Source organism: Ursus arctos, unplaced genomic scaffold (genome assembly GCF_023065955.2).
Source record: "Ursus arctos isolate Adak ecotype North America unplaced genomic scaffold, UrsArc2.0 scaffold_12, whole genome shotgun sequence".
NCBI lineage: Eukaryota > Metazoa > Chordata > Mammalia > Carnivora > Ursidae > Ursus > Ursus arctos.
The window spans coordinates 42,118,196-42,144,782 of record NW_026622786.1 but is presented as its reverse complement, the minus strand read 5'-3'; the positions used below and the strand labels follow the sequence as shown (position 1 = coordinate 42,144,782).

The 26,587-nt window shown below is 38.2% G+C and overlaps 1 protein-coding gene across 3 annotated transcripts in view; it reads left to right on the top strand.

The window, feature by feature from the left end:
• The window catches only part of MIGA1 (mitoguardin 1), a 96,352-nt gene that overhangs the window by 48,607 nt on the left and 21,158 nt on the right, over positions 1-26,587 (top strand). For all 3 annotated transcript variants that reach the window (XM_026497766.4, XM_026497769.4, XM_048220417.2), the window contains exon 8: positions 5,281-5,381. In XM_026497766.4, the coding sequence (XP_026353551.1) occupies positions 5,281-5,381 (101 nt within the window). The remainder of the gene's footprint in view (positions 1-5,280; positions 5,382-26,587) is intronic.

Below are 26,587 nucleotides of genomic sequence, written 5' to 3'. Positions count from 1 at the left end.
AAAAAATGTGAGTTGAGTCTGAATCCTGTAAAGGACTTGTAAACTCTGCACTGAGATAAGATATGGGAAAGGAATGCTCTAACAGTACTGTCCAATAGAAATATAATGTGAGCGACAAATGTAACTTTAACTTTTCCAGTAGGCACATGAAAAAGTAAGGTGAAAGAAGTGAAATTAATTTTAATAATATATTTTCTTAAACCCAATTTATATGAATAAGATTTTATATTTTTTGGTACAGAGCTTTCAAAGTCCATTGTGTATTTTACACTTACAGCACAGCTCAGTTCTGACTAGCCACATTTCGTGTGCTCAGTAGATACATGTGGCTAGCACCTACTGTGTTGGACACCACAGCTCCATAGTTTCATAGCGTGGAATCTGGTGTCAGATGACCTGTTTTGAATCCTGCCATTCCATTTCTTAACTGTGTGAGTATGGATCATCACTTAACATTTCTGTACATTAGCTTCTTGATATATAAAATGCAAAAAAGAATAGTAACTATCTCAAAGGATTGTTGTGAGAATTATGAGATAATGTATGTAAAGCATGTAACTTGGCTTCTGGCAAGTAGTAAGTGCAAAATAAATGTATATTGGTTTCATAACACTCTTATTGTTGTCATTAAATAGCAAGCATTGCTTAGTTTCCATGTCTTCTTCCTGTAAATAGTTGATTATCGCCACCAAAACGTTCCCACTTAAAATTCTAAACCAATCACTAAATAGCAAAGAAATATTGATAAGCCAGGAGGAAAAAGGTTGTGAGTGATATCTGTATGGCCTTTGAGTCTCCCGCAACTACTGGTATTCAGTTTGCTGTTATTCTTTTTTTTTTTTAATTTTATTTATTTATTTGTCAGAGAGAGACAGCCAGCAAGAGAGGGAACAAAAGCAGGGGGAGTGGGAGAGGAAGAAGCAGGCTCCTAGCAGAGAAACCTGATGTGGGGCTCGATGCCAGAATGCTGGGATCACACCCTGAGCCGAAGGCAGACGCTTAACGACTGCGCCACCCAGGCACCCCAGTTTGCTATTATTCTTAACAGACTCATCAGATCTTTTGACTTTTTGAACTTAGCATCATTATAGGTGCTTATCAGGGAATAAAATTTGTGTCTAATAATTTACAGCTTTACTGCCAACACTGAAATACTTGATTGTCTTTTCTGCTCTCAGCCATTTGGGGGCAAGATGTATGGATACATTGTTTTCTTTCCTTCTATGTAAACCCTTAGAGGAAAGTGCACAAAACAAAAAAGCATAGTGATTTATCCCACTCTCTTGTGTAACTATCATGTAGATCAAAAAATAAAGCATTGCAGGGAAGCATGGGTGGCTCAGTGGGTGAAGTGTCTGATCTTGAGGTCCTGGGATCAAGGCCTGCATCGGGCTCCCCGCTCTTCCTCTTCCTTTGCCCCTCCTCCTGTTCATGCTCTGTCTCTTTCATATAAATAAATAAAATCTTTGAAAAAATACTTTAAAAAATAAAACATTGCCAGGGCACCTGGCTGGCTTGGTTGGTGGAACATGCAACTCTTGATCTCAGATTTGTGAGTTTGAGCCCCACATTGGGTATAGAGGCTAATTTAAAAAATCTTTAGGGGCGCCTGTGTGACTCAGTCGGTTAAACATCTGCCTTCTGCCCAGGTCATGATCCCAGGGTCCTGGGATTGAGTCCTATGCCGGGCTCCCTGCTCAGTGTGGAGTCTGCTTCTCCGTCTCCCTCTGCTGCTCCCCCTGCTTGTACTCTCTGTCAAATAAATAAATAAAATCTTTACTCTTAAAGATTTTATTTATTTATTTATTTGACAGAGCGTGAGAGAAAGAGCACGATCTTTAAAAAAAAATAAAAATAAAAAAATAAAACATTGACAACTCCCTAGAAGGTCCCCTTGTACCTGGTCCCAATCAACACCCCTCCCCCACACACCTAAAACTAACCACTGTCCTGATGCTCATGCTAATTACCTCCTGGCTTTTCTAACAGTTTGACCAACTAAATGTAGTCCTAATCACTATAGTTTAATTTTGCTTGTTTTGAACTTTATGTGAATGAAATCATACATACAATTCTTCACTCAACATGTGAGATTCATCCTTATTCTTGCATATAGCAGGAATTCGTTTTTATTCACTTTTATTGTTGTATTTCCTTCTTTGAATATACCCCAGTTTGTGTATTCTATGGTAGATGGACAATTGTGGGTTTTTTTCTAGTTTGGAGTTGTTATAAGCAGTGTTGTTACCAACATTCTTTTATGTATATAACCATGCATTTCTGTAAAAAAAACACCTAAGGATAGAATTGCTAGTAACAGAGAATTCAGTCTTGAACTTTCAGAGATACTGCCAAGCTCTCCAAAGTGGTTCTACCAATTGAATTTCTACCAGGGGTTTGTGAGTTTCCATTGCTGTACATCTTTAACAAAAAAAAAATTGCCATTTTTTTTCCAATTTATGGTATTTTGTTGGGTGTGTAATGATAATGTGTTTTTTGCATTTTTTTCGGCTAAGAAAAATTTGGTAAGATGTTTCTGAAAATATTGACTAACATGAAGCCGTTAGTTTCCAGTTTTCTAAGTTGTCCCTGTCTTTCAGTACCACAATCAAGAATTTATACTTTTTAGAAAGAGTATTTTAAATTTTGATTTGATTCATGATAGCAGGTAGCTTGAGATATTACTCAGTATTCTTTCTTTATACTTTTTATTGGCTTATCTAAAAAAACAGGTGAATCATTTCTCTTCATAATTTAAGCTGGCATTCTAGGAATCATAGCAGTTACTGAAGTGAGAGGTATGGTCTGTGGTTTATGAAATTAAATTTGATGAATAAATCTTTCCAGTTCCTCTGAGCCATTTTTCTTTGTTAGGTGTTTTTTTTTTTTTTTTTTTTTTTTTAGTAAAGTACTAGCTGGTTACTGTTGAGTGAAGTAAAACAGACTTTTAACAGCTCATGGGTAATGTCTGAAAGGTAAAGTGACATAAGATAAATGTCTGTGTTCCACTCTGAAAATAGCTGAAGTCATATGGAACCAAGATTTAACTTAATTGACTCGTAATTTAATCCTGCTTTAAAAGTGGTTTGGCATAATGAAAATTGTACTGAGATTTCATTTTCCACAATTAATACTAACAATGGAAAAATAAGAAGATAAAGGTTTCAAAGTTGTAAATGCCAGTTCAATTTTGTAAATGATTTATCTCTCAAAGTTTGTGCATTTTTTAAAATCACATGTGCACTGAAAAGAAAATAATGGGAGTTTTTCTGGATTATTGAATGTCCAAAAATACCAATCTGATGGCTGTTCATAAGCATAAAACCAATTATGTTGTTTAGTTCTCAAGTTCAATGAAAAATTTAAATTTCTAAAAGAACGTATATTTTTGAAAATAGAATAATTTAACTTCTTATTTGTTCTATTAATAGTCATTTAGTAGTAGAAGGCTTTTAAGCTGTGAAGTTAGGTACTTTAAAAGGGTTGATGTAACCTTCATCTGGAAACAATTATAATTTAATCTTGGAAGACAAATGGTTAAGTTGTCAAATGTGGGCTCCCTAAATATAAAGTAGGAGAAAAAAATATGCATATGGTTATTTTCAATATCTAATAGTAATGAACCAGTTATGTCTTATTTGCTTTTCTGCTTGGCTTATAGTTTGGAATATAAATTCGTTGCAAAACTTGAGTTTAAATTAAATTAATGGTTTGCATTTAAGAAAAAACTCTACATTTCCTGTATAGAATCACAAATGTCCATGTTTTCTGGTACTTGATGGTTTTAAATAGAACTTGGAAAATTTCTGGTAAAGGTAATGAACTTCTATTTTGGGAAAAATGATAGAATAGAAATTTGGATGAATGAAAGCCAAAGAAATTTCTAGTTCCTTCTTAAAGAAGATAAAGTATCTGACAAATTTAGCAGATTGAGGATCAGTAAGAAAAATTAGTATATATTTTGTTCTTTGCTTTTTCATAGTTGTGATAAATTTTAAAGGATATCAGTTGTTTGCTACAATGTAGACACATCTGTAAGCAAGTTCAGTATTTATTTGAAAAGTTAATGTTAACAGATTTCTGATGATAGTATGTGAAGATATTGATACCACATTCAGAATGCTGCATATGTTAATAGGTAGACTGTCTCGGCATGGCCAGATAAAACCATTTGCCAAAGTATTTAAACCTTTTCAGCCCTTATAATCATTGGGACGGTTATATTTGACCCTCACATAGCCAGAGTAAACATCAGGGACCTAGCTCTGATTGTTTTTGGCCTTTCAGTGTTTCAAAGTAGGCCTTAAGGACTGAAGAACATATCTATCTATCACCCTGGTGAGCTTGGAGCCCGACTTGAGTCTTGATCCTAGGACCTGGGATCATGACCTGAGCCAAAAGCAGGAGTCAGCCACTTAACCAGTGGAACCACCCAGGCGCCCCTAGAGATACTTTCTTCCTAAATTGTTTTAATCAGTTTATCACAAGTGACTGGCCAGACAACATTTTACGTTAATAATTCATTTAATTTGAATGAACCTACTCGTTTTCACAATTTGGGTAAGGTCACTTGCAGCTAATTTGCTCTGTTTCAGACTGCTCTGGTTTATGCTGATTTTACAATGTATGGCAGATAATCCAACTCTAGTTATATTCCAGTTAAATTATTACATATCCAAAAGCTTTTTAAATCTGATATTAAGTTTAATCCCTTTTTAAAGTAAAAAGTCTGCTTTATAGTACTTTCTCTTCTGCTTGGCAGTATTTCAGAATTAGTTAAACAATGAATACATTTTGAGAATCTTATCAGGTTATACCGCATTGGTTTATATTTATTGTTTTTCTTTTAGGTTCCAGTCTAAACCAAGACAAAAGAAAGAAAGAAAGAAAGAAAGAAAGAAAGAAAGAAAGAAAGAAAGAAAGAAAGAAAGAAAGAAAGGGAAAGAAGAACAAAGAAAGAAAGAAAGAAAGAAAAAGAAAGAAAGAAAAAGAAAATACCTACTATAGAATGTCAGTGACAAGGAATATCAGTTTCTTTTTTTTTTTTTTTTAAAGATTTCATTTATTTATTTGATAGAGATAGAGACAGCCAGCGAGAGGGGGAACACAAGCAGGGGGAGTGGGAGAGGAAGAAGCAGGCTCCCAGAGGAGGAGCCTGATGTGGGTCTTGATCCCATAACTCCGGGATCACGCCCTGAGCCGAAGGCAGACGCTTAACGACTGTGCCACCCAGGCGCCCCGGAATATCAGTTTCTTAACTTTTCTTCTTTTACTTTTAAGATAAAGATACAGATACCACCGTGAAGGGGAATATGGATGAATTTGGCCTGCGAGACTCCTTGAGCATTGCATCAACTGATTCCTTTGCTTCAGCAGCAGAGGTAGGACAGTATGTTCCCAGTGAGAATTTCTCATTCTTTTTCACCAGACAGTATCGTTTTGCCACTGTGCTGTAATTCATTTGCCATTTATGTAGTATTTACTATGTGGTAGATACCAGGTTACAAAGATGACTGTAACATGAATATGAGTTTGCACAGTAGCTTATAGTCTTTTTAAAGAGGTGAACATGTAAACACATACTTTAGAGGTACACTGTCATATACTGTGGATTATGGGTGAGCCATGTAAGTATCGTAATGGAAAGTAATATCTTATATCAGGACTCTTAAAAATGTTTAGATTCCGGGGTGCATGGGTGGCTCAGTCGGTTAAACATCAGCCTTCGGCTCCAGTCATGATCCCAGGGTCCTGGGATCGAGCCCTGCATCAGGCTCCTTGCTTAGCGGAGAGTCTGCTTCTCCCTCTCCCTCTGCTGCTCCCCCTGCTTATACTCTCTCTCTCTGTCAAATAAATAAATAAAATCTTTAAAAAAATGTTTAGATTCCTTAGCTTAGAAATCACACTTCTAGATATATTTTTTAAAGATTTTTATTTATTTATTAGAGAGAGAGAGCATGCAGTGGAGAGGGGCAGAGGGAGAGGGAAAGAGAACTCAAGCGGACTCCATGCTGAGGGCAGAGCCCCACTTGGGGCTCTGTCTCATGATCCTGAGATCAGGATCTGAGCCGAAACCAAGAGTCAGTCACTCAGCTGTGCCACCCAGGCACCCCTAGGTGTTTCTTTCCAGAAGGTGATCAGATTCAAAGATTTATATATAAAAATAATCACTATGGCATTTTAACAATAATGAAAAACTGGAAATAGTCTAATGCCAAATTATGGTGCATACATAATTTGAAATATTGTAGTGCCAAAAACATGTTTCCATTTGTTTTTAATGACATGGGAACATTCGTTAAATGAAAAGAGTAGTAGGTAGAGAGTATGATTGTAATTTTGTAATTAGAAAAAACAGAAAAACATGTATGTAGTATATTGTATAAGTATTTAGGCAGAGAAAAAAGTCTAGATATAAATACACCAATGTGTAAACAATGGTGATCAATGAATTATAAATTTATGGGTTATTTGTTTTCTACTGAGGTTTAAATTTTGTATCAAAAGAGAGTGCTTGCACAGTGCTCATCTTTTTATAGTTTTTTCTACTTAAAACAACTTTAAAAATCACATATGCTCAATTTTATCTTAGAATAACTTTATTTTTATGGTAGATTTTGGATATTAATGCTGTCTTTTTTCATATAAATAGTATCACACATCTGTAATTCATTCTGTAGTGTAGAAAGCTTTAATATTCCAATACCTTGTACCCTCAGCCTTGATTCTGACTTTTTAATTTTATTGTTATTCTTATTTTTAAAGATATTTATTTGACAGAGAGAGAGAGTACAAGCAAGGGGAGCGGTAAGCAGAGGGAGGGGGAGAAGCAGGCTTCCCCACTGAGCAGGGAGCCCGACGTGGGGCTCAATCCCAGGCTCCTGGGATCATGACCTGAGCTGAAGGCAGATGCTTAACCAACTGAGCCACCTAGACACCCCTAATTTTATTATTTTTTAAAGATTTTTAAAAATTTGTTTATTAGAGTGCACGAGAGAGAATGAGTAGGAGGAGGGGCAGGGGAGAGAGAAAATCCGAAGCTGACTCCGTGCTGAGTGCAGAGCCCGATGTGGCACTCAATCCCACAACCACGAGATCATGACCCAAGCCAAAATCAAGAGTCTGATGCTCAACCAGCTGAGCCACCCAGGCACTCCTCTGCCTTTTTTAAAGATGTACTGCTCGTAATCTTTAATCTTCTCAAGATTTTTTTTATATGTATATGTAAATTTTAGTTATTGCTTATGTTAGCATCTCCTGAATTATTCACATTTTCCTTATATTTTTGTATTTGTAAGTTTGGAATAGATGAAACATATCTACTTCTTTTATAGAAAAGGTATTTCTCTTCCCTTTTACTATTTGATATAGACAGCTTTATCTTTCTGTTCTTTTTTTTAAATTTTCTTCCAGCTTCTTTGAGATATAATTGATATATAATGTATAAATTTAAGGTGTACAATGTGGTGATTTGATACATACATATTGTGAAATAATTACCATAGTAAGATTAATTAATGTGTCCATCACCTCACAGGATTATGTGTATATTGGGGGGATTGAGAATGTTTAATATTTACTCTCTTAGCAACTTTCAAGTATATAATACAGTATTGTTAACTGTAGTTGCCATGCTGTGCAGTAGATCCCCAGGATTTCTTAGTCTTCTCACTGGAAATTTGTACCCTTTGACCAACATCTCCCCATTTCTCTCACTCAGCCTCTGGCAACCACCATTCTGCTCTCTGTTTCTATGGGTTTAGCTTTTTCAAAAAGATTCCACATGTGAGTGATAGAATACAGTATTTGTGTTTCTCTGACTTATTTCGCTTAGCATAATGCCTTCGAGGTCCATCCATATTGTCGCAAATGGCAGGATTTCCTTCTTTATCACCGATGAATAATATACTTTACACACACACACACACACACACACACCCACCTCTACATGCTCTGTATCTTCTTTATCTGTTTATCTGTTAACAGGACATTTAGGTTATTTCCATATATTATTGGCTATTGTGAATAATGCTGCAGTGAACATGGTAGTGCAGATATCTCAAAATAGTGATTTCATTTCCTTTGGATATATACGCACAAATGGGATTGGTTGGATGATATGGTAGTTCTATTTTAATTTTTGAGGAACTTCTGTATTGTTTTCCATAGTAGCTGTACCAATTTACATTCCCACCAACAGTGTACCCAGTATCCCTATTATCCTTGTCCTTGCCGGTATTTGTTATCTCTTGTGTTTTTGATAATAGCCCATTCTAATAGATGTGAGGTGATATCTCACTGTGGTTTTGATTTGTATTTCCCTAATTATTAGTGATTTTGAGCACCTTTTCATGTGCCTGTTGGCTATGTGTCTTATTTGGAAAAATGTCAATTCAAGTCATCTGTCCATTTTTTAATTTTTTCTGCTATTGAGTTCTATGGGTTCCTTATATATTTTGGATATTAACTCCTTATCAAATAGATAGTTTACAGATATTTTCTCCCATTCAGTAAATTACCTTTTCATTTTGTTGATTGTTTCTTTTGCTCTACGTAAGGTTTTCAGTTTGATGTAAGTCCCGCTTATTTACTTTTGCCTTCATTACTTGTGATTTTGGTGTTATATCCAAAATATCGTTTTCAAGGCCAATGTCAAAGAGCTTTTTCCCTGTGTTATCTTTTAGCAGATACATGGTTTCAGGTCTTATGTTTAAGTCTTTTTTTTTTTTTTTTTTTTTTAAGTAGTCTCTGTGCCCAGTGTGGGGCCCAGTGCAGGGCTTGAATTCACAACCCTGACATCAAGACCTGAGCTGAGATCAAGAGTTGGACACTTAACCAGTTGAGCCACCAAGGCATCCCTTACATATAAGTCTTTAGTCTATTTTGAGCCAATTTTCTGAGTGGTGTAAGATGGATGTTCAATTCATTCTTCTGCATGTGATTATCCAATTTTCCCATAACTGTTTATTGAAGAGACTGTCATTTCCTCATTGAGTATTCTTGGCTCTCTTGTCAAATATAGGTTGGCCTTATTATGCAAGGGTTTATTTCTAGGCTCTTGATTCTGTTACATTGGTCTATGTGCCTGTTTTTATTCCAGTACCATACTGTGTAATTATTATAGCTTTGTAGTATAGTTTGAAATTGGGAAGTGTGATGCCTCCAGTATTGTTCTTTCTCAGGATCACTTTGGCTCTTTGGGATGTCATGTGGTTCCACACAAATTTTAGGATTGTTTTTTCTATTTCTGTGAAGAATGCCACTGGAATTTTGAATCTAAAATGGCTTTAGGGATTTTAACAATATTAGATCTTTTGATCCATGAACATGAAGCATCTTTTCACTTATTTAGTCACTTCAGTTTCTTCATCAAAGTCTTAAAAGTTTTCAGTGTACAGATTTTCACCGCCTTGGTTAAAGTTTTTTTTAAAGATTTTATTTATTTATTTGATAGAGCAAGCGAGCACAAGCAGGGGGAGCAGCAGAGGGAGAGGGAGAAGAAGGCTCCCCACTGAGCAAGGAGCCCGATGAGGGGCTGGATCCCAGAACCCTGGGATCATGACCCAAGCTGAAAGCAGATGCTGACTGAGCCACCCAGGCCCCCTCCTTGGTAAAATTTATTCCTAAGTATTTTATTCTTTTTATTACTATTATAATAGGGTTGTTCTCTTAATTTCGCCTTCTCTCTTCTCTTTCTCTCGTTCTATTAGTTTCAGGCATACAATATAGTGATTCAACAATTCTACGTGTTACTTCGTGCTCATCATGATAAGTGTACTCTTAATCCCCTTCACTTACTCCACCCCTCGCCCTACCCACCTCCCCTCTGGTAACCATCAGTTTGTTCTCTATAGTTAAGAGTTTGTTTTTAATTTTGTCTTTTTTTCCTTTGTTTTGTTTCCGAATTCTGAGTGAAATCATGTGGTATTTATCTTCTCTGACATATTTCACTTAGCAATATACCCTGTAGATCTATCCATGTTGTTGCAAATGGCAAGATTTCATTCTTTTTTGTGGCTAAATAATATTCCATTGTGTGTGTGCATTTGTGTGTGTGTGTATATAATATTTTCTTTACACTACATCTTCTTTAACCATTTATCCATTGAGGGACACTTGGGCCGCTTCCATACTTTGGCTATTATAAATAATGCTTCATTAAGTATAAAGGTGCATATATCTTTTCATATTACTGGATCATAAGGTAGTTCTATTTTTAATTTTTTGTGGAACCTCCACATTGTTTTCCACAGTAGCTGCATCAGTTCACATTCTTACCAGCAGAGCACAAGGGTTCCTTGCAATACTTGTTTCTTGTTTTTGATTTCAGCCATTCTGACACGTGTGAGGTGATATCTCATTGTGGTTTTGATCTGTATGTCCTGATGATGAGTGATGTTGAGCATCTTTTCATGTGTGTTGGCCATTTGGATGTCTTCTTTGGAGAAATGTCTGTTCATGTCTTCTCATTTTTTTTTTGGATCATTTGTTTTTTGGTGTTGAATTGCATTAATTCCTTATATATTTTGGATACTAACCCTTTATTGGATATGTCATTTGCAAATATCTTCTCCCATTCAGTAGATTATCTTTTAATTTTGTTGATTATTTCCTTCACAGTGAAGAAGCTTTTTATTCTGATGAAGTCCCAATAATTTATTTTTGCTTTTGTTTTCCTTACCTCAGGAGACATTATCTAGAAAAATGTTGCTGTGGCTTATGTCAAAGAAATTACTTCCTGTGCTCTCTTCTAGGATTTTTATGGTTTCAGGTCTCCCATTTAGGTCCTTAATCTATCTTGAGGTTGTTTTTTTTTGTTTTTGTTTTTGTTTTCTTGAGAGAGAGCACACACGAGCAGGGTGAGAGGTGCTGAGGGAGAGAGAAAATTCTAAGCAGACTCCATGCCTAGCATGGAGCCCAAAAGTGGGGCTCAATCTCACAACCTGGAGATCATGACCTGAGCTAAAGTCAAAAGCCAGATGCTTAACCAACTAAGCCGCCCAGGCGCCCCTTGAGTTTATTTTTATGTATGGTGTAAGAAAGTGGTCCAATTTCATTCTTTTGCATGTAGCTGTCCAGTTTTGCCAACACGGTTTGTTGAAGAGACTCTCTTTTTCCCATTGCATATTCTTGCCTCCTTTGTTGTAGATTAATTGACCATATAATCATGGGTTTATTTCTGGTCTATTCTGTTCCATTGATCTGTGTGTCTGTTTTTGTGCCAGTACCGTACTGGGTTTTTTTTTTTTTTTTTTTTTGATTTTTGATTATATTATGTTAGTCACCATACAGTACATCCCCGGTTTCCGATGTAAGGCTCAATGACTCATTAGTTGTGTATAACACCCAGTGCACCGTGCAATACGTGCCCTCCTTACCACCCATCACCAGCCTATCCCATTCCCCCATCCCCCTCCCCTCTGAGGCCCTCAGTTTGTTTCTCATAGTCCATAGTCTCTCATGCTTCATTTCCCCTTCTGATTACCCGCCCTTTCTTTATCCCTTTCTTCCCCTACCGGTCTTCCTAGTTCTTATGTTCCATTGATGAGAGAAACCATATGATAATTGTCTTTCTCTGCTTGACTTATTTCACTTAGCATTATCTCCTCCAGTGCCATCCATGTTGCAGCAAATGTTGAGAAATCGTTCTTTTTGATAGCTGAGTAATATTCCATTGTATATATGGACCACAACTTCTTAATCCAGTCATCTGTTGAAGGGCATCTCGGCTCCTTCCACGATTTAGCTATTGTGGACATTGCTGCTATGAACATTGGGGTGCATATGGCCCTTCTCTTCACTACATCTGTATCTTTGGGGTAAACACCCAGTAGTGCAATGGCTGGATCATAGGGGAGCTCAATTTTTAACTTTTTAAGGGACCTCCACACTGTTTTCCATACTGTTTTGATTACTATAACTTTGTAGTAAAATTTGAAATCTGAGACTGTGATACTTACATTTTGTTTTTCTTTTCCGAGATTGCCTTGGCTATTTAAGATCTTTCATGGTTCTATACAAATGTTAGGATTGTTCTAGTTTTGTGAAAAATGCTGTTAGTGTTTTGATAGGGATTGCATTAAATTTGTAGATTGCTTTATGTAGTATGGACATTTTAACATTATTTGTTCTTCTAATCCATGAGCATGAAAAATCTTTGTATTTGTGTCATACTCAGTTTCTTTCATCAGTGTTCTATAGTTTTCAGAGCACAGGGCTTTCACCTCCTTGGTTAAGTTTATCCCTAGGTATTTTACTCCTTTTGGTGCAATCGGAAATAGGACTGTTTTGTTCATTTCTCTTTCTGCTACTTCATAATTAGTGTATAGAAATGCAGCAGGTTTCTGTGTATTTGTATCCTGTGACCCTACTGAATTCATTTATCTGTTCTAGTTTTTTGGTGGAGTCATATAAATATATATGTGTGTGTGTGTGTGTGTGTGTGTGTGTGTGTGTGTGTGTGTGTGTGTGTGTATAGCATCATATCATCTGCAAATAGTGACAGTTTTGCTTCTTCCTTACCAACCTGGATGCCTTTTACTTCTTTTTCTGTCTGTTTGCTATGGCTGGGACTTGAATTCATATGTTGAATAAAGGTGGTGAAAGTGGACATCCTTGTCTTGTTCTTTTTTTTTTTTTTTAGGATTTTATTTATTTGACAGAGAAGAGAGTGAGCAAAAACAAGGGGGAGCGGCAGGCAGAGGGAGAGGGAGAAGTAGACTCCCGCAGAGCAGGGAGCCCGATGCGGGGTTCAATCCCAGGACCCCAGGATCATGACCCAAGCCAAAGGCAGTCATTTAACCAACTGAGCCATGCAGGCACCCCTCCTTGTCCTGTTCTTGACCTTAGTAAAGCTCTCAGTTTTTCAGCATTGAGTATGATGTTACCTATTGATTTTTCATATATGGTCTTTATTATGTTGAGGTATGTTCCCTCTAAACTACTTCGTTGAGGGTTTTTATCATGAATGCATATTCTACTTTGTCAAAAGCTTTTTCTGTATCTATTGAAATGATCATATGGTTTTTATCCTTTCTCTTTTTGATGTAATGTATCACGTTGATTGACTTGTGACTATTGGACCACTCTTGCATCCTGGGAATAAACCCCACTTGATCATGGTGAATGATTTTTTAAAGGTATTGTTGGATTCAGTTTGCTAATAAAAATATTATTGGGGATTTTTGCATCTATATTCATTACAGATATTGACCTGTAGTTCTCTTTTTGGTAATGTGAGCCTCATAATATGAATTTGGAAGTTTTCCTTCCTCTTCTATTTTTTGGAATAGTTTGAGAAGAATAGGTGGTACCTCTTTAAATGTTTGATAGAATTCACCTGAGGCCATCTGGTCCTAAACATTTGTTGGTTGGGAGTTTTTTGATTAGTGATTCAGTTTCATTGCTGGTAATTGGTCTGTTCAAATTTTCTGTTTCTTCTTGATTCAGTTTCGGAAGGTTAGATGTTTTCAGGAATTTATCCATATCTTATAGGTTGTCCGATTTGTTAGCATATAATTTTTCATAATATTCTCTTGAAATGCTTTGTATTTCTGTGGTGTAGGTTGTCATTTCTCCTCTTTCATTTCTGACTTTGTTTATTTGAGTGTTTTTGTTTTTTTTTTAATGGGTCTGGCTAAAGGTTTATCCATTTTGTTATATTTTAAAAGAGCCAGCTTCTAGTTTCATTAATCTGTTCTGTTGTGTTTTTATTTTGTGTTTTTTTTTTTTTTAGTTTCTATTTCATTTACTTTTATTCTAATCTTTATTATTTCCTTCCTTCTAGGAAGGAAGGTGTTGTGTTTTCTTTGTTCTTCTTTTCCTAGCTCTGTTAGGTGTAAGGTTAGGTTGCTTATTTGAGATTTTTCTTGCTTCTTGAGTTAGGCCTATATTGCTACAAATTTCCCTCTTACAACAGCTTTTGTTTCATCCCAAAGATTTTGGACCATTTTGTTTTCATTTTCATTTGTCTCCATGTATTTTTTGATTTCATCTTTGATTTCTTAGTTGTCCCATTCATTGTTTAGTAGCATGCTACTTAACCTCTGTATGTATTTGTGTTATTTCTAGATTTCTTTCTTTCTTTTTTTTTTCTAGATTTTTTTTCTTGTTGATTTCTAGTTTCAAAACACTGTTGTTGGAAAAGATGTATGTTATGACTTTGATTTTTTTAATTTGTTGATGCTTATTTTGTGACGTAATTATGTGATCTATTCTGGAGAATGTTCATGTGTACTTGAAAAAGAATATATATTCTGCTGTTTTAGGATGGAATGTTCTGACTATATCTGTTAGATCCATCTTTTCCAATGTGTCCTTGAAAACCACTGTTTCCTGTTTTCTTTTTGGATGATCTATCCATTGATGTAAGTGGGGCGTTAAAGTCCCTACTATTATTGTATTACTATCGATCATTTCATTTATGTTTTTTATTAGCTGCTTTCTGTATCTGGGTGCTCCCATGCTGGGTGCATAAAAGTTTACGATTGTTTTATCTTCTTTTTGAATTGTTCTCTTTATGATTATATAGTGTCCTTCTTTTTCTCTTCTAACAGTGTTTGTTTTGAAGTCTGTTTTGTCAGGGCGCCTAGGTGGCACAATCAGTTAAGCATCTGGCTCTTGGTTTCACCTCAGGTCCTGATCTCAGGGTCATGAGATTGAACCCCCCTGCCGGCCTTCATGCTCAGCACAGAGTCTGCCTGACATTCTCTCTTCCTTTCCCTCTGCCCCTTCTGTTTATGCTCTCTCTCTCAATCTCTCTCTAAAATAAATAAATAAACAATTCCTTTAAAGTCTATTTTGTCTGGGGCGCCTGGCTGGCTTGGCCAGTAGAGCATATGACTCTTGATTTCAGGGTCATGAATTCAAGCCCCACTTTGGATGTAGAACTTACTTTCAAAAAAATAAATAATGTCAGTTTTGTCCAATGGAAGTATTGCTCACCTGGCTTTTTCCCCCCACTTCCCTTTGAATGATAAATAGCTTCTCCATCTATTCACTTTCAATCTGAATGTGTTTTTTGGTCTGAAATGAGTCTCCTGTAGGCAGCATAGAGATGGGTTCTTGCTTTTTTTTATCCATTCTGTCACCCTACATCTTTTGATTGGAGGGTGTAGTCCATTTACATGCAAAGTAATTATTGATAGGTATGTACTTACTGCCATTTTGTTACTTATTTTATGGTTGTTTTTGTAGTTCTTCTCTGTTCCTTTCTTCTTTTCTCTTCACAGATTGCTGGTTTTATTTAGTGATATACTTGGATTCCATTTTCTTTATTTTTTGCATATGTATTACCAGTTTTTTATTTGTGGTTACTGTTAGTTTTGTAATCACATCTTATGCATATAGTGGTCTGTATTAAGTTGCTGGTCACTAAAGTTTGAAGCCATTTTTTACTTGTCTCTCTCCAACATTTTAGGCACAGGGTGTCATAGGTTATATCCTTTTATTTTGTGAGTCCCTTGACTGATTTTTATAGATATACTTATTTTTACGGTTTTTGTGCTCCCTGCTTTTCTTATTCCTGCATATGGTCTTTCCACTCAGAGTCCCCTTTAACATTTCTTGTATGGTTGAGTTAGTGGTTATGAATTCTTTTAACTTTTTTTGGTCTGGGAACTCTTTATCTTCTTCTATTCTGAATGATACTCTTACTGGATAGAGTATTCTTGGTTGCAGGTTATTTATTTTTTTTCTTTCAGCACTTTGAATATATCATGGCACTCCCTCTGGCCTGCAAAGTTTCTGGTAAAATATCAGCCGATAGGCTTATGGGGTTTTCCTTGTATGTAACTGTTCTATTTTGTTTTGCCACTTTAAAAATTCTTTATCTCTACTTTTTGCCATTTTAATTACTATGTATCTTGGTATGGGCCTGCTTGGGAAGTTCTTACTGGGGGCTCTCTGTGCCTCCTGGATCTGGATGTCTGTTTCCTTCCCCAGATTCATCAAGTTTTCAGCTATTATTTCTTCAAATACATTTTCTACCCCCTTATTTCTTTCTCCTTCTGGGATCCTTATAATGTAAATGTTATTATGCTTGATGGTGTTGCCGAGTTCCCTTTGTCTATTTTCATTTATTATTACTATTTTTTCTCTCTCCTCTTCAGCTTGATGGCTTTCCATTATTCTGTCTTCCAGGTCACTGATTTGTTCTTCTGCTTCCTCTAGTCTAGTATTTATTCCATCTACTGTATTTTTAGTTTGAGTTATTGAGTTCTTCATCTCTGATTGGTTTTGTTTTGTTTTGTTTTGCTTTGCTTTCTGTCTCTTTGTTGAGGATCTCAGTGAGGTCCTCCATTCTTTCTCAAGTCCAGTGAGTATCTTTATGGCCATTACTTTAAATTCTCTTTCAGGCATATTATTTATCTCCACTTCGTTTAGCTCACTTGCTGTGATTTTGTCTTGTTCTTTCATTTGGGACATGTTCATCTGTGTCCTCATTTTGTCTAACTCTGTGTATATTTCTATGTCTAAGTAAGCCCTATTTCCTGCCCTTGAAAATAGTGAGCTTATGAAGAAGAGGTCTAGTGTCCTACAGTGTAGTATCCCCTATTCACTAGAACCTGGTGCTTTCGGGGTGTCTCCTATGTGTGTTGTATGTGCCTGGGTGTTGTGGCTGAGCCACTGTTGCCTTCAGCCAAGTTGTCTGAAGTGGCTGTCTTTGCTTGTTGTGGCAGGGCGTGGTCCCTGTGTTTTTAGTGGGCCAGTTTGGGGCTGCCTTAGGATTGAGTTGAGTCAGACCAGGTGTATGTCGGAGATGCAATAGCACTGAACTGCAGGGTGCTTTCCCTGTGTTGTCCCTGAGAAGCTTTCACTTTTGGACAGGTCCTGCGGTCAGACATGATGTCTGTCCCCAGTCCACTGCTGGAGCCACATTTAGACTGTTGTGTGTAGTTATTTTTCCTTCTCCCTGGGGCCGGAGTCACTTTGAAGTGGTGCTGGCCCCTGTCAGGGCTGCTTACAGACTGCCAGGCTTACAGCATCACTTTGGATGGGCTCCATTTAAATGTGTATTGAAGGGGATAGGACCACAGGAGAAATCAGGGACTGGGGTGGTGTGTTAGTAAGGACTGTGCAGGTCTGCTATGGAGGAGCTTGGAGGAAGGCCTAGTTGGAGAGGGTTTGTTTGCAGGAGAACACCAGGGCAGAGTACACTGTTAGTAAGTTATTTGTGAAATATTAGTGCTTCAGTGGTTACTGGAGGTATCCGTGTATCTAGGCTGGGTGGTGGGGAAAGGAAATTGTGTTTTCCAGTTCCTTTGTTCCTGGAGAATTCTCCCAAAGATCCCTGCCCCTCCAGCACATGCTCTTAGATTAGTAAACAAATCTCCCTCTCATATACCGTAGGCATTTTTCAGATTGCTGCTTCTATGCTGTATCTGAGTGGGGCTGTTTGTAGTAGTGTCTCTTTAAGGGTGGGGACCCAGTTTCCTGTCTTCCTCTGGTTCGTACAGAGCCAAGCATGCTGATTTTTGAAGTTCTAGGTGTTAAGCTCCGCCAATTGTAAGAGCTTGTAAAATTTGAGTCAAAGCTTCAGGTTATCTTACTCTGAAGGTTCAGGCGGCTCAGGTGCTTGGTGTGAGGGTCTTTTTCTCTCCCCTCTCTGCACTGGTGGTATCCCTGTCTCTCATGAACAGCCCTATGGGTCCATTTAGCTCCTGACCGTACCTCTGCTCTTCCTACCCACTTTGATGTGGCCCCTTCTCTACATTTAGCTTTGGAGAGTTTTTCAGTCAGTTTTTCGGTTACTTACACTGATGTGAGTATTATTTAGTTGTATCCCTGGTATGAAATGAGCTTAGGATCTTCTTACTCTACGATGTTCCTTTTAATTTCTCTTTCTGATTGATTATTATGAGTATATAGAAATGCAACTGATTTTTATACATTGCTTTTGTATCCTGCAACTTTACCAAATTTGTTTATGTTCTAACAGTTTTTTGGTGGTCTTTTAAGATTCTCTCTCTATAGGATTATATCATGCGCAGAGACAATTTTACTTTTTTTTTTTTTCCAATTTAGATGCCTTTTTTTCCTTTGCCTTGCCTGATTGCTCTGGCTAGAGCTTCAGTGCTATGTTGAATAGGAGTGGTGAGAATGGGCACTCTTATCTTGGTCTTAGGGGAAAGAAAAGCTTTCGGTCTTTTCACTGTTGAGTATGATACTAACTATGGCTTGTCATATATAGCCTTTATAGTGTTAAGGTACATTTTTTCTGTACCAAATTTATTTAGAGTTTTTAACATAAAAAGATGTTCTATTTTGTCTAATACTTTTTATCTTTCTGTTCTGTAGATACTTATGTCCTAGATGATTTATAAGGAGAATTGCTACTCACTTTGCATTTTTCTGCTGTGAGGAATGATGTACCTAATTGCTGCAGTTTCTTTTTAATATGCAACTTTAAAAAATATTTTGCCAAGTGTTCATTATACTGCTCTGTTGTTTAAGTTACAGGGGTTTGATAAAAAGAATCCTTATGGAAAAGAAAATACATGAAAGCCACAAGAAGGGCTCAATATTTGAGAAACATCTTAGGAATGCTTCTAGGGTATAAATGTATGATCTTGGAATGTGACTGTTCCAAAAGAAGTTCTTTTCTTCTCTTTTTTTCTTTTTTAAAGATTTTATTTATTTATTTGACAGAGAGACAGCCAGCGAGAGAGGGAACACAAGCAGGGGGAGTGGGAGAGGAAGAAGCAGGCTCATAGCAGAGGAGCCTGATGTGGGGCTCAATCCCATAATGCCGGGATCACGCCCTGAGCCGAAGGCAGATGCTTAACCGCTGTGCCACCCAGGCGCCCCCAAAATAAGTTCTTTTCTAAGAAATGCTTGTTAAATTATTTTTAATTGCATTTATTATATGCCAGATACTTAAATTCAGGAAAACTATTTTAATGAAGAAAGTTATTAAAAAAATAAGATCTGAACTCCTTGGGAAGTTAAACAGTTTGTGAACATTTGAAAGATTTACTCAATTACCAGAAAGATTTCTTGCTTATTTAGATTAAAGAAATCCTGGCATAAGCTTTTTTCTAAGTTAGGTCAGTCATTTGTGAAAGTGATTAACAAGATTTTCCTATATAAGCTTTGCCAAACATTGGTTTGGAACTACAACCTTTTTTCTCTGAAAAGTCTTTTTTTAAATAACAGCTTTACTGAGAAATAGCTCACATGCTATAAAATTCACTTTTTAGAAGTATACACATGAGTGGATTTTAATGTATTCACAGAGTTGTGCTACCAGTAACACGTTCTACTTCCAGAACATTTTTATCACCCCAAAAAGAAACCCCCACGTATTAGTAATCATGTCCTGTTCTCTCCTACCCCCAGCCCTTGACAAGTACTGATCTACCTCTCTCTCTGTGGATTTGGCTATTCTGGACATTTTATATAAATAGAATCATACAATATGTGACCTTTTGGGTTCATGTTCTTTCACTTAGTGTAATGTTTTGAAGTTCTGAAAGGTCTTTTTAATGTTAGGATACTGCTGCACTGAGTGCTCCTAGCTCTCCCATCTGTTAAAGAGATTGTCATTTAATAGGTAGAAACTAATACTGCAAAGAGTAATTTTTAGCTGTGGATTCAATTTTTCTTAGAATTAACACTCTGCAGCATGTGTGTGTGTTTAATATATAAATTATAGGGTGCTCTTTAAAGAGAAAATTTTAGGGGCACCTGGGTGTCTCAGTTTGTTAAGTCAGACTTTTTTTTTTTGGTTAAGATTTTAGTTATTTGTTAGAGAGCATGCACAGGCACAAGGTAGAGGAGGGGCAGAAGGAGAGAAAGAGGCAGACTCCCCACTGAGCAGGGAGCCTGACTCGGGTTCAGTCCCAGGACCCCAAGATCATGACCTGAGCTGAAGGCAGACGCTTAACCAACTGAGCCACCCAGCCACCAAGACCTAAGTGTTGGACTCTTTTTTTTTTTTTATTTATTTTTTATTTTTTTTAAAGATTTTATTTATTTATTTGACAGAGACAGAGACAGCCAGCGAGAGAAGGAACACAAGCAGGGGGAGTGGGAGAGGAAGGAGCAGGCTCATAGCGGAGGAGCCTGATGTGGGGCCTGATCCCATAACGCCAGGATCATGCCCTGAGCCAAAGGCAGACGCTTAACCGCTGTGCCACCCAGGCACCCCAAGTGTTGGACTCTTGATTTAGGCTCAGGTCATGATCTCAGGGTCATGAGGTTGGGCCCCCATTGGCCTCTGCACTTGGCATGAAGTCTGCTTGAGATTCTCTCTCCCTCTGAAAAAAAAAAAAGAGAGAGAATTTCATTTCTTATAATCCAGTTACCTCTACTTATACACTAAATAGAAGCTTTAGCTATATGCTAAATGGAAGCTTGAAATTTTTTTATTTTTTTTAATTTAAAAACAATTTAAAAATTCTTTGTTTTTTTACAAAATGTATTTATTTGAGAGAGAGAACAAGTGCCAGAGCATGGGGTAGGGGAAGGGCAGAGGAAGAGAGAGAATCTCAAGGAGACTCCCTGAGCTTAGAGCCAGATGTGGGGCTTGATCCCATGACCCTGAGATCATGACCATAATGGAAACCAAGAGTCTGGCACTCAACCGATTGAGCCACCTAGGTGCTCCTTGAAAATTCGCTTTTTAATACCCACCTCTCTGACTTGATAGGACTTGTTGATAGCAATCCAAAATAATATACTAATTATAATATGCAAAATGACAAGGATAAATATTTAGAATAATAATAACCTGAGAAGGGAGAGCTGTATCTGCCATTTAATATTTCTGTTTCCTGAAGTGTCTTCCTTCCTCTGGGGTCAATTTTGTCTGTCTTGGGCTTTCATTCTTGTACTGGTGGTTTTCTTCTCAAATTTGAAAGTTTAATTGGTGACTGGATTGATATTCTTAGATAGATTGCGTGGGTTTGCAATGTGTTATAATGTTTGTTTTTCCCATGAACAGGAAGACTAACTGGACTTTGTTTACTTCTTTGAGGTCTGTGGATTGGTATGCTTTTCTTTAGGATAATGGTCTGGAAATAGCCTAGTGGGCAAGGTGTACCTCCATACAGAATGAAAAAGGCCGTATTCTGGGAAGCCCATTACTCACCCTAGCAGCCTTTGTCTCCCCAGGCAGACCAGATAATATTTTTCTTTTTTGAGAGAGCACAACACGGTGGGGGGGGTGGAGGGAGAGAATTCCAAGCAGGCTCCACATCCAGCGCGAAGTCCAACGTGGGGCTTGATCCCACCACTCACGATCATAACCTGAGCTGAAATCAAGAGTCTGTCACTTAACTTATTGAGCCACCCAGGCACCCCCAGATAATTTTTAAAGGGAAATGTTACCTGGTTGAAAATTTGTTTTTCCACAGGCTATCTTCCTGTTCAGGGAAGAAAGGGAAAGAGCAGGAATTAGAATGACATGTGGGACTACTGTAGTTGTTTGGACACAGACTTTCATTTAACCTCCCATTTTTAATTCCTCTTCTTCACTCCTGTCACATACCTGCCTACTCCAAGCCTGGTGCTCTTTGAGGCTCTGCTTAGAAAATGTCTCGCCCTTGACTATATCCCCTGTTAAATATATTCTGGACTGTGGGTTCCTCATCATTTTTATCTTTCCACACACTTCCATTTGTTTTCCAGTTTGGGGAAATTTGTGTGTCTTTCTTTTGCTGTTGTATTGTTACCACTATTATATTAGTATCTGTTACTATATAATAATTACCCAGAACTTATTGTCTTAAGACAACAATAAAACTCAGGTGTGGACTTGGGGCTAGGTCTGAAGCTGTGAGGACCCCCTAGGCCTCAGGGGCATGTCCTGGATCGCAGGACTCTGTGCCCCAATTGGGGGGTTAATTCTGGGTGTCCTTGATTTCCTGGGGATTAAATTGGGCAGAGGGTGTATGTCTTTTCATTAATCTAGTAGTTAGAGCCTTCTAAATCCTAGGGGCTCCCCACTGGCATCTAATGAAGGCTCAAGAGTTTTGGAGTGGGATTGAGGCACCCCCCCCCTTTGTGTTGGTTTTGCTCTGTGCTCAGTGGGGAGTCTGCTTCAAGATTTTTTCCCTCTACCCCCCCCACACATGTGCAAATGCATGCACTCTCTCTCTTTCAAATACATAAATAATTCTTTAAAAAAGAGAGAGACTTATTTAAATGATCACTTCAGTGAAACCAGCAATAAGCAAGGTAGATCAATAAATCAGGACTTGATGCTGGAATCTGTCATTGTTGGATTTATTCATTTCTTATTAGTATAAATTATTTTATATAGAAAGTTTAATTGGAGCCCCATTTTCCTCCTCAGAATTTTTCTCTACTGACAGGTGAACATAAATCCTATTTGTTTTTGATAGTGGTACAAAACTTTAAACTATTTAATATCTAAAGAATTTCTAAGTTATTTTATAATGTATTAGTTTTTTTAACCCCAGAAGCACATTGCCTTTAGCATAATATATTTTCCTTAAAGTATGGAGGGAAATATTAAAACAGAATATATAATATCAGGTATTGTCATTTCTGTTTACCTTTTTTTATCTCTGATCTAATAGCCATATTTATACTATCTTAAATATTGCTGATGCTTAAACTTCTTTCCCCTTGGGTTTTCGGATAAGGCTGATAGGAGAGTTGTAAAATGATATTTAAGAGTATAAGCTCTGGAATTAATGCCTGGGTTTAAATTCTACCATTTGGTTGTGGGACTTGGGGCAAGTTCCTGCTAATCTGAATCTCTGTTGCTTTATCTGTAAAATGTGGGTAATAACAGTACCTACTTTATGAATTGTTCTAAAGATTAAATCAGATTATCAAGTTAATGCATTTAGCACAGCACTGGGTGCATATGAAGTGCCAAAACTACAGCACAGAGAAATACTTCTAGCACAATAGAGTAACAATCTCCAGAAATCTCTTCCGGAAAAGCAGTGAAAACACTGGCAAGAATTGTCAAAATCAAAAATTTAAGAACTCTGAAAATTAATGAAAGACTTATTTCAGAAACTCAGGGGGCTTTTCATTTCAAGAAAAATGGCTGAATCCCCATAAGAACAGTGAACTTTGTGGATTTTTAATTTGATCTGTTCCCATCCCCCTCTCTTCCATATTCTTGAAAACCAACAATCTCACAACTGTGGTAACTGCAAAAACCAGGCCTGGCAACCACTAAAAGAAACTTAGTGATTTTGGAGTTTCACAAAGTTCTATTTTGACCTATATGGCAGCTCCCTGCAAAGTTCCTTCTCAGGACTTAACCTTTATTTGATCTGACTTAGAGCTTGCTCCACAGGAGAGTCCTATCTATCCCTATGGCCTTTGTTAAAAACAATCAGTGGCAATTGTTTAATATTATAGCTACCTGAGGTGGTGATACCAGTGAGGGCTAATAAGAGGTCGACCAAAAAACTTAAAAGGAAAAATTGGGCAATGAGATTTTATTAACAGGGGGTTTGAAAAGTTCCAACATATTTCTAGAAATCTAGAAGGTCACAGGCATGTGCAGCATTGCACATATGTCCAGGAAAGACCTTAAAAGTCCCTGACCCCTCACCTCTGGCTGACCTTGATGTTCTGCATAAGCAGGGAGTAAAAGTTAAGGCAGAAAAGAGGGGAAAAAATTATTAATTAGAATTTATCAAAAGTAAAAACTTTTGTGGTTCAAAGGACACCAATAGGGGCGCCTGGGTGGCTCAGTCATTAAGTGTCTGCCTTCAGCTCAGGTCATGATCCCAGGGTGCTGGGATCAAGCCCCAAATCGGACTTCCTGCTAGGCAGAAAGCCTGCTTCTCTCACTCCCACTCCCATTCCCCCTGCTTGTGTTCCCTCTCTCACTGTCTCTGTCAAATAAATAAATAAAAATCTTAAAAAAAAAAAAAAAAAAAAGGACACCAATAAGAAAGTGAAAAAAACAGCAGATTGGGAGAAATATTTGTAAATCATGTGTCTTACAAAGACACATATCCAGAATAGATAATGAATGGTTATAACTCAACAACAAATGGACAAAAACCCAACTTAAAAATGGGCAAAGGATTTGAATAAACATTTCTCCAAAGAAGATATATAGAGGCTAGTGAGGAGATGAAAGATGTTCAACATTGTCATTAGCGAGATTAAACCAATTCATACCCACTAGAGGGGCTATAATATAAAAAATGAATAATAATATGGGCCCCAGGGTGGCTCAGTCCATTAAGTGTCTGCCTTTGGCTCAGGTGATTTTCTCAGGTTGTGAGATTGAGCCATATTGGGCTCCTTGCTCAGCAGGAAGTCTGCTTCTCCCTCTGCCCCTTCCCCCTGCTTGTGTGAGCGCACTCTCTCTCTCTCAAATAATAAAAAGTCTTTTAAAAATATATAATAGGAGTTAAGATGGTGGAGGAGTAGGGGACCCCTTTTTCAGCTGGTCCCCTGAGTCGAGTTGGATAGGTACCAGACCAGCCTGAACATCCACGGAATCAGCCTGAGATGCAAGAAGATACATCTGGATCTCTACAAACGAACATCTCCAGTGCTGAATATTGAGGTACGAAGTGGGGAGCCGTGAAACCGCGCACAGATATCGGAAGATAAATGGAAGGGGGAGGGAGTTGCTGCATCCGGGCGCCGGGAAGCGGTAGCCACCTGCACGGGGGAGCGGGCGGACTCGCGGACCGGCACCTGCACCTGCGAGAGAGCAGACTGAGACCGTGAGCCGGGAGCACGCGCGACCAGACTGAAACGGAGCTCCGGTGCGCTCACTGGAACCAGACTGAGACCGGGAGCTCCGGGAGCACGTGGGGCGACTGGCGGTGTAGAAACACAAAGGACAGAGACGCGACGGCCCTGGAAGTGAGGGCTGGGATGCCGGGTGTGGGGCACACATCCCGGGACGCTGCAGGGTTGAGCAGCACCAACAGTAATGGAGTTAAAGTGGCCAGAACATCAGTGGAGAACAGTCCGCGATCCCTCTGTTCTGAGACAGAGGCTGAGATTCGGCCACTGCTGCTCTGACTCTCAGAAGAGGCACAGCAAACTGCCAGGGAAAGCCGCCAGAGAACAAAAGCCTGGAAATACCGGCTCGCAGTGTGCCCATCCCCATCCCCCCTTGCAGGGGACACGGAGACTCTACCCAAACAGGGTCGCCTGAGTATCGGAGTGGCAGGCCCCTCCCCCAGAAGGCAGGCTGAAAAGTCAAGAAGCCCACATCCCTAAGATCCCTATAAAACAAGGGCGCACGGCCTGGGTCCCAGTCAGTAATTTGGGCTCTGGACAACCCCCTAACCTCTCCTCATCAGAATGACGAGAAGGAGAAATCCCCCCCCAGCAAAGAAAAGACAATGAGTCTGTGGCCTCTGCCACAGAACTAATGGATATGGATATAACCAAATTATCAGAAATGGAATTCAGAGTAACAATGGTCAAGATGATGTGTAGACTTGAAAAAAGTATTAACGAAAATATTAATGAGAATATAGAATCTCTAAGGGTGGAAATGAGAGCGAATCTGGCAGAAATTAAAAATTCTTTGAGCCAAATGCAGTCAAAACTAGAGGCTCTGACGGCCAGGGTGAATGAAGCAGAAGAACGTATCAGCGAATTGGAGGATGGGTTAGTAGAAGAAAAAGCTAAAATAGAATCTGGACTCAAAAAAATCCACGCTCAGGAATGTAGGTTACGGGAGATTACTGACTCAATGAAACGTTCCAATGTCAGAATCATTAGCATCCCTGAGGGGGTGGAGAAAAACAGAGGTCTAGAAGAGATATTTGCACAAATTGTAGCTGAAAACTTCCCTAATCTAGCAAAGGAAACAAACATTCGTGTCCAAAAGGCAGAGAGGACCCCTCCCAAGCTCAACCACGACAAACCTACACCACGTCACGTCATAGTGCAATTTGCAAATATTAGATCCAAGGATATAGTATTGAAAGCAGCCAGGGCAAAGAAATATCTCACATACCAAGGCAAAGGTATCAGAATTACGTCAGACCTGTCTACACAGACCTGGAATGAGAGAAGGGGTTGGGGGAGGCATTTTTAAAGCTCTTTCAGAGAAAAACATGCAGCCAAGGATCCTTTATCCAGCAAGCCTGTCATTCAGAATTGATGGAGAAATAAAGACCTTCCAGAATTGCCAGTCACTGACCAATCTCGTAACCACGAAACCAACCCTACAAGAGATATTAAGAGGGGGTTCTATAAAAGTAAAAAGGCCCCAAGAGTGATACAGAACAGAAAGTCACAATCTGTAGAAACAAAGACTTTACTGGCAACATGGCGTCATTAAAATCATATCTCTTAGTAATCAGTCTCAATGTAAATGGCCTAAATGCTCCCATAAAACACCACAGGGTTGCAGATTGGATAAAAAGACATGACCCATCCATTTGCTATCTACAAGAGACTCATTTTGAACCTAAAGATACATTCAGACTGAAAGTAAAGGGATGGAATACCATCTTTCACGCCAATGGACCTCAAAAGAAAGCTGGGGTAGCAATTCTCATATCAGACAGATTAGATTTTAAACTACAGACTATAGTTAGAGACGCAGAAGGGCACTATATTATTCTTAAAGGATGTATACAACAAGTGGATATGACAATTATAAATATAT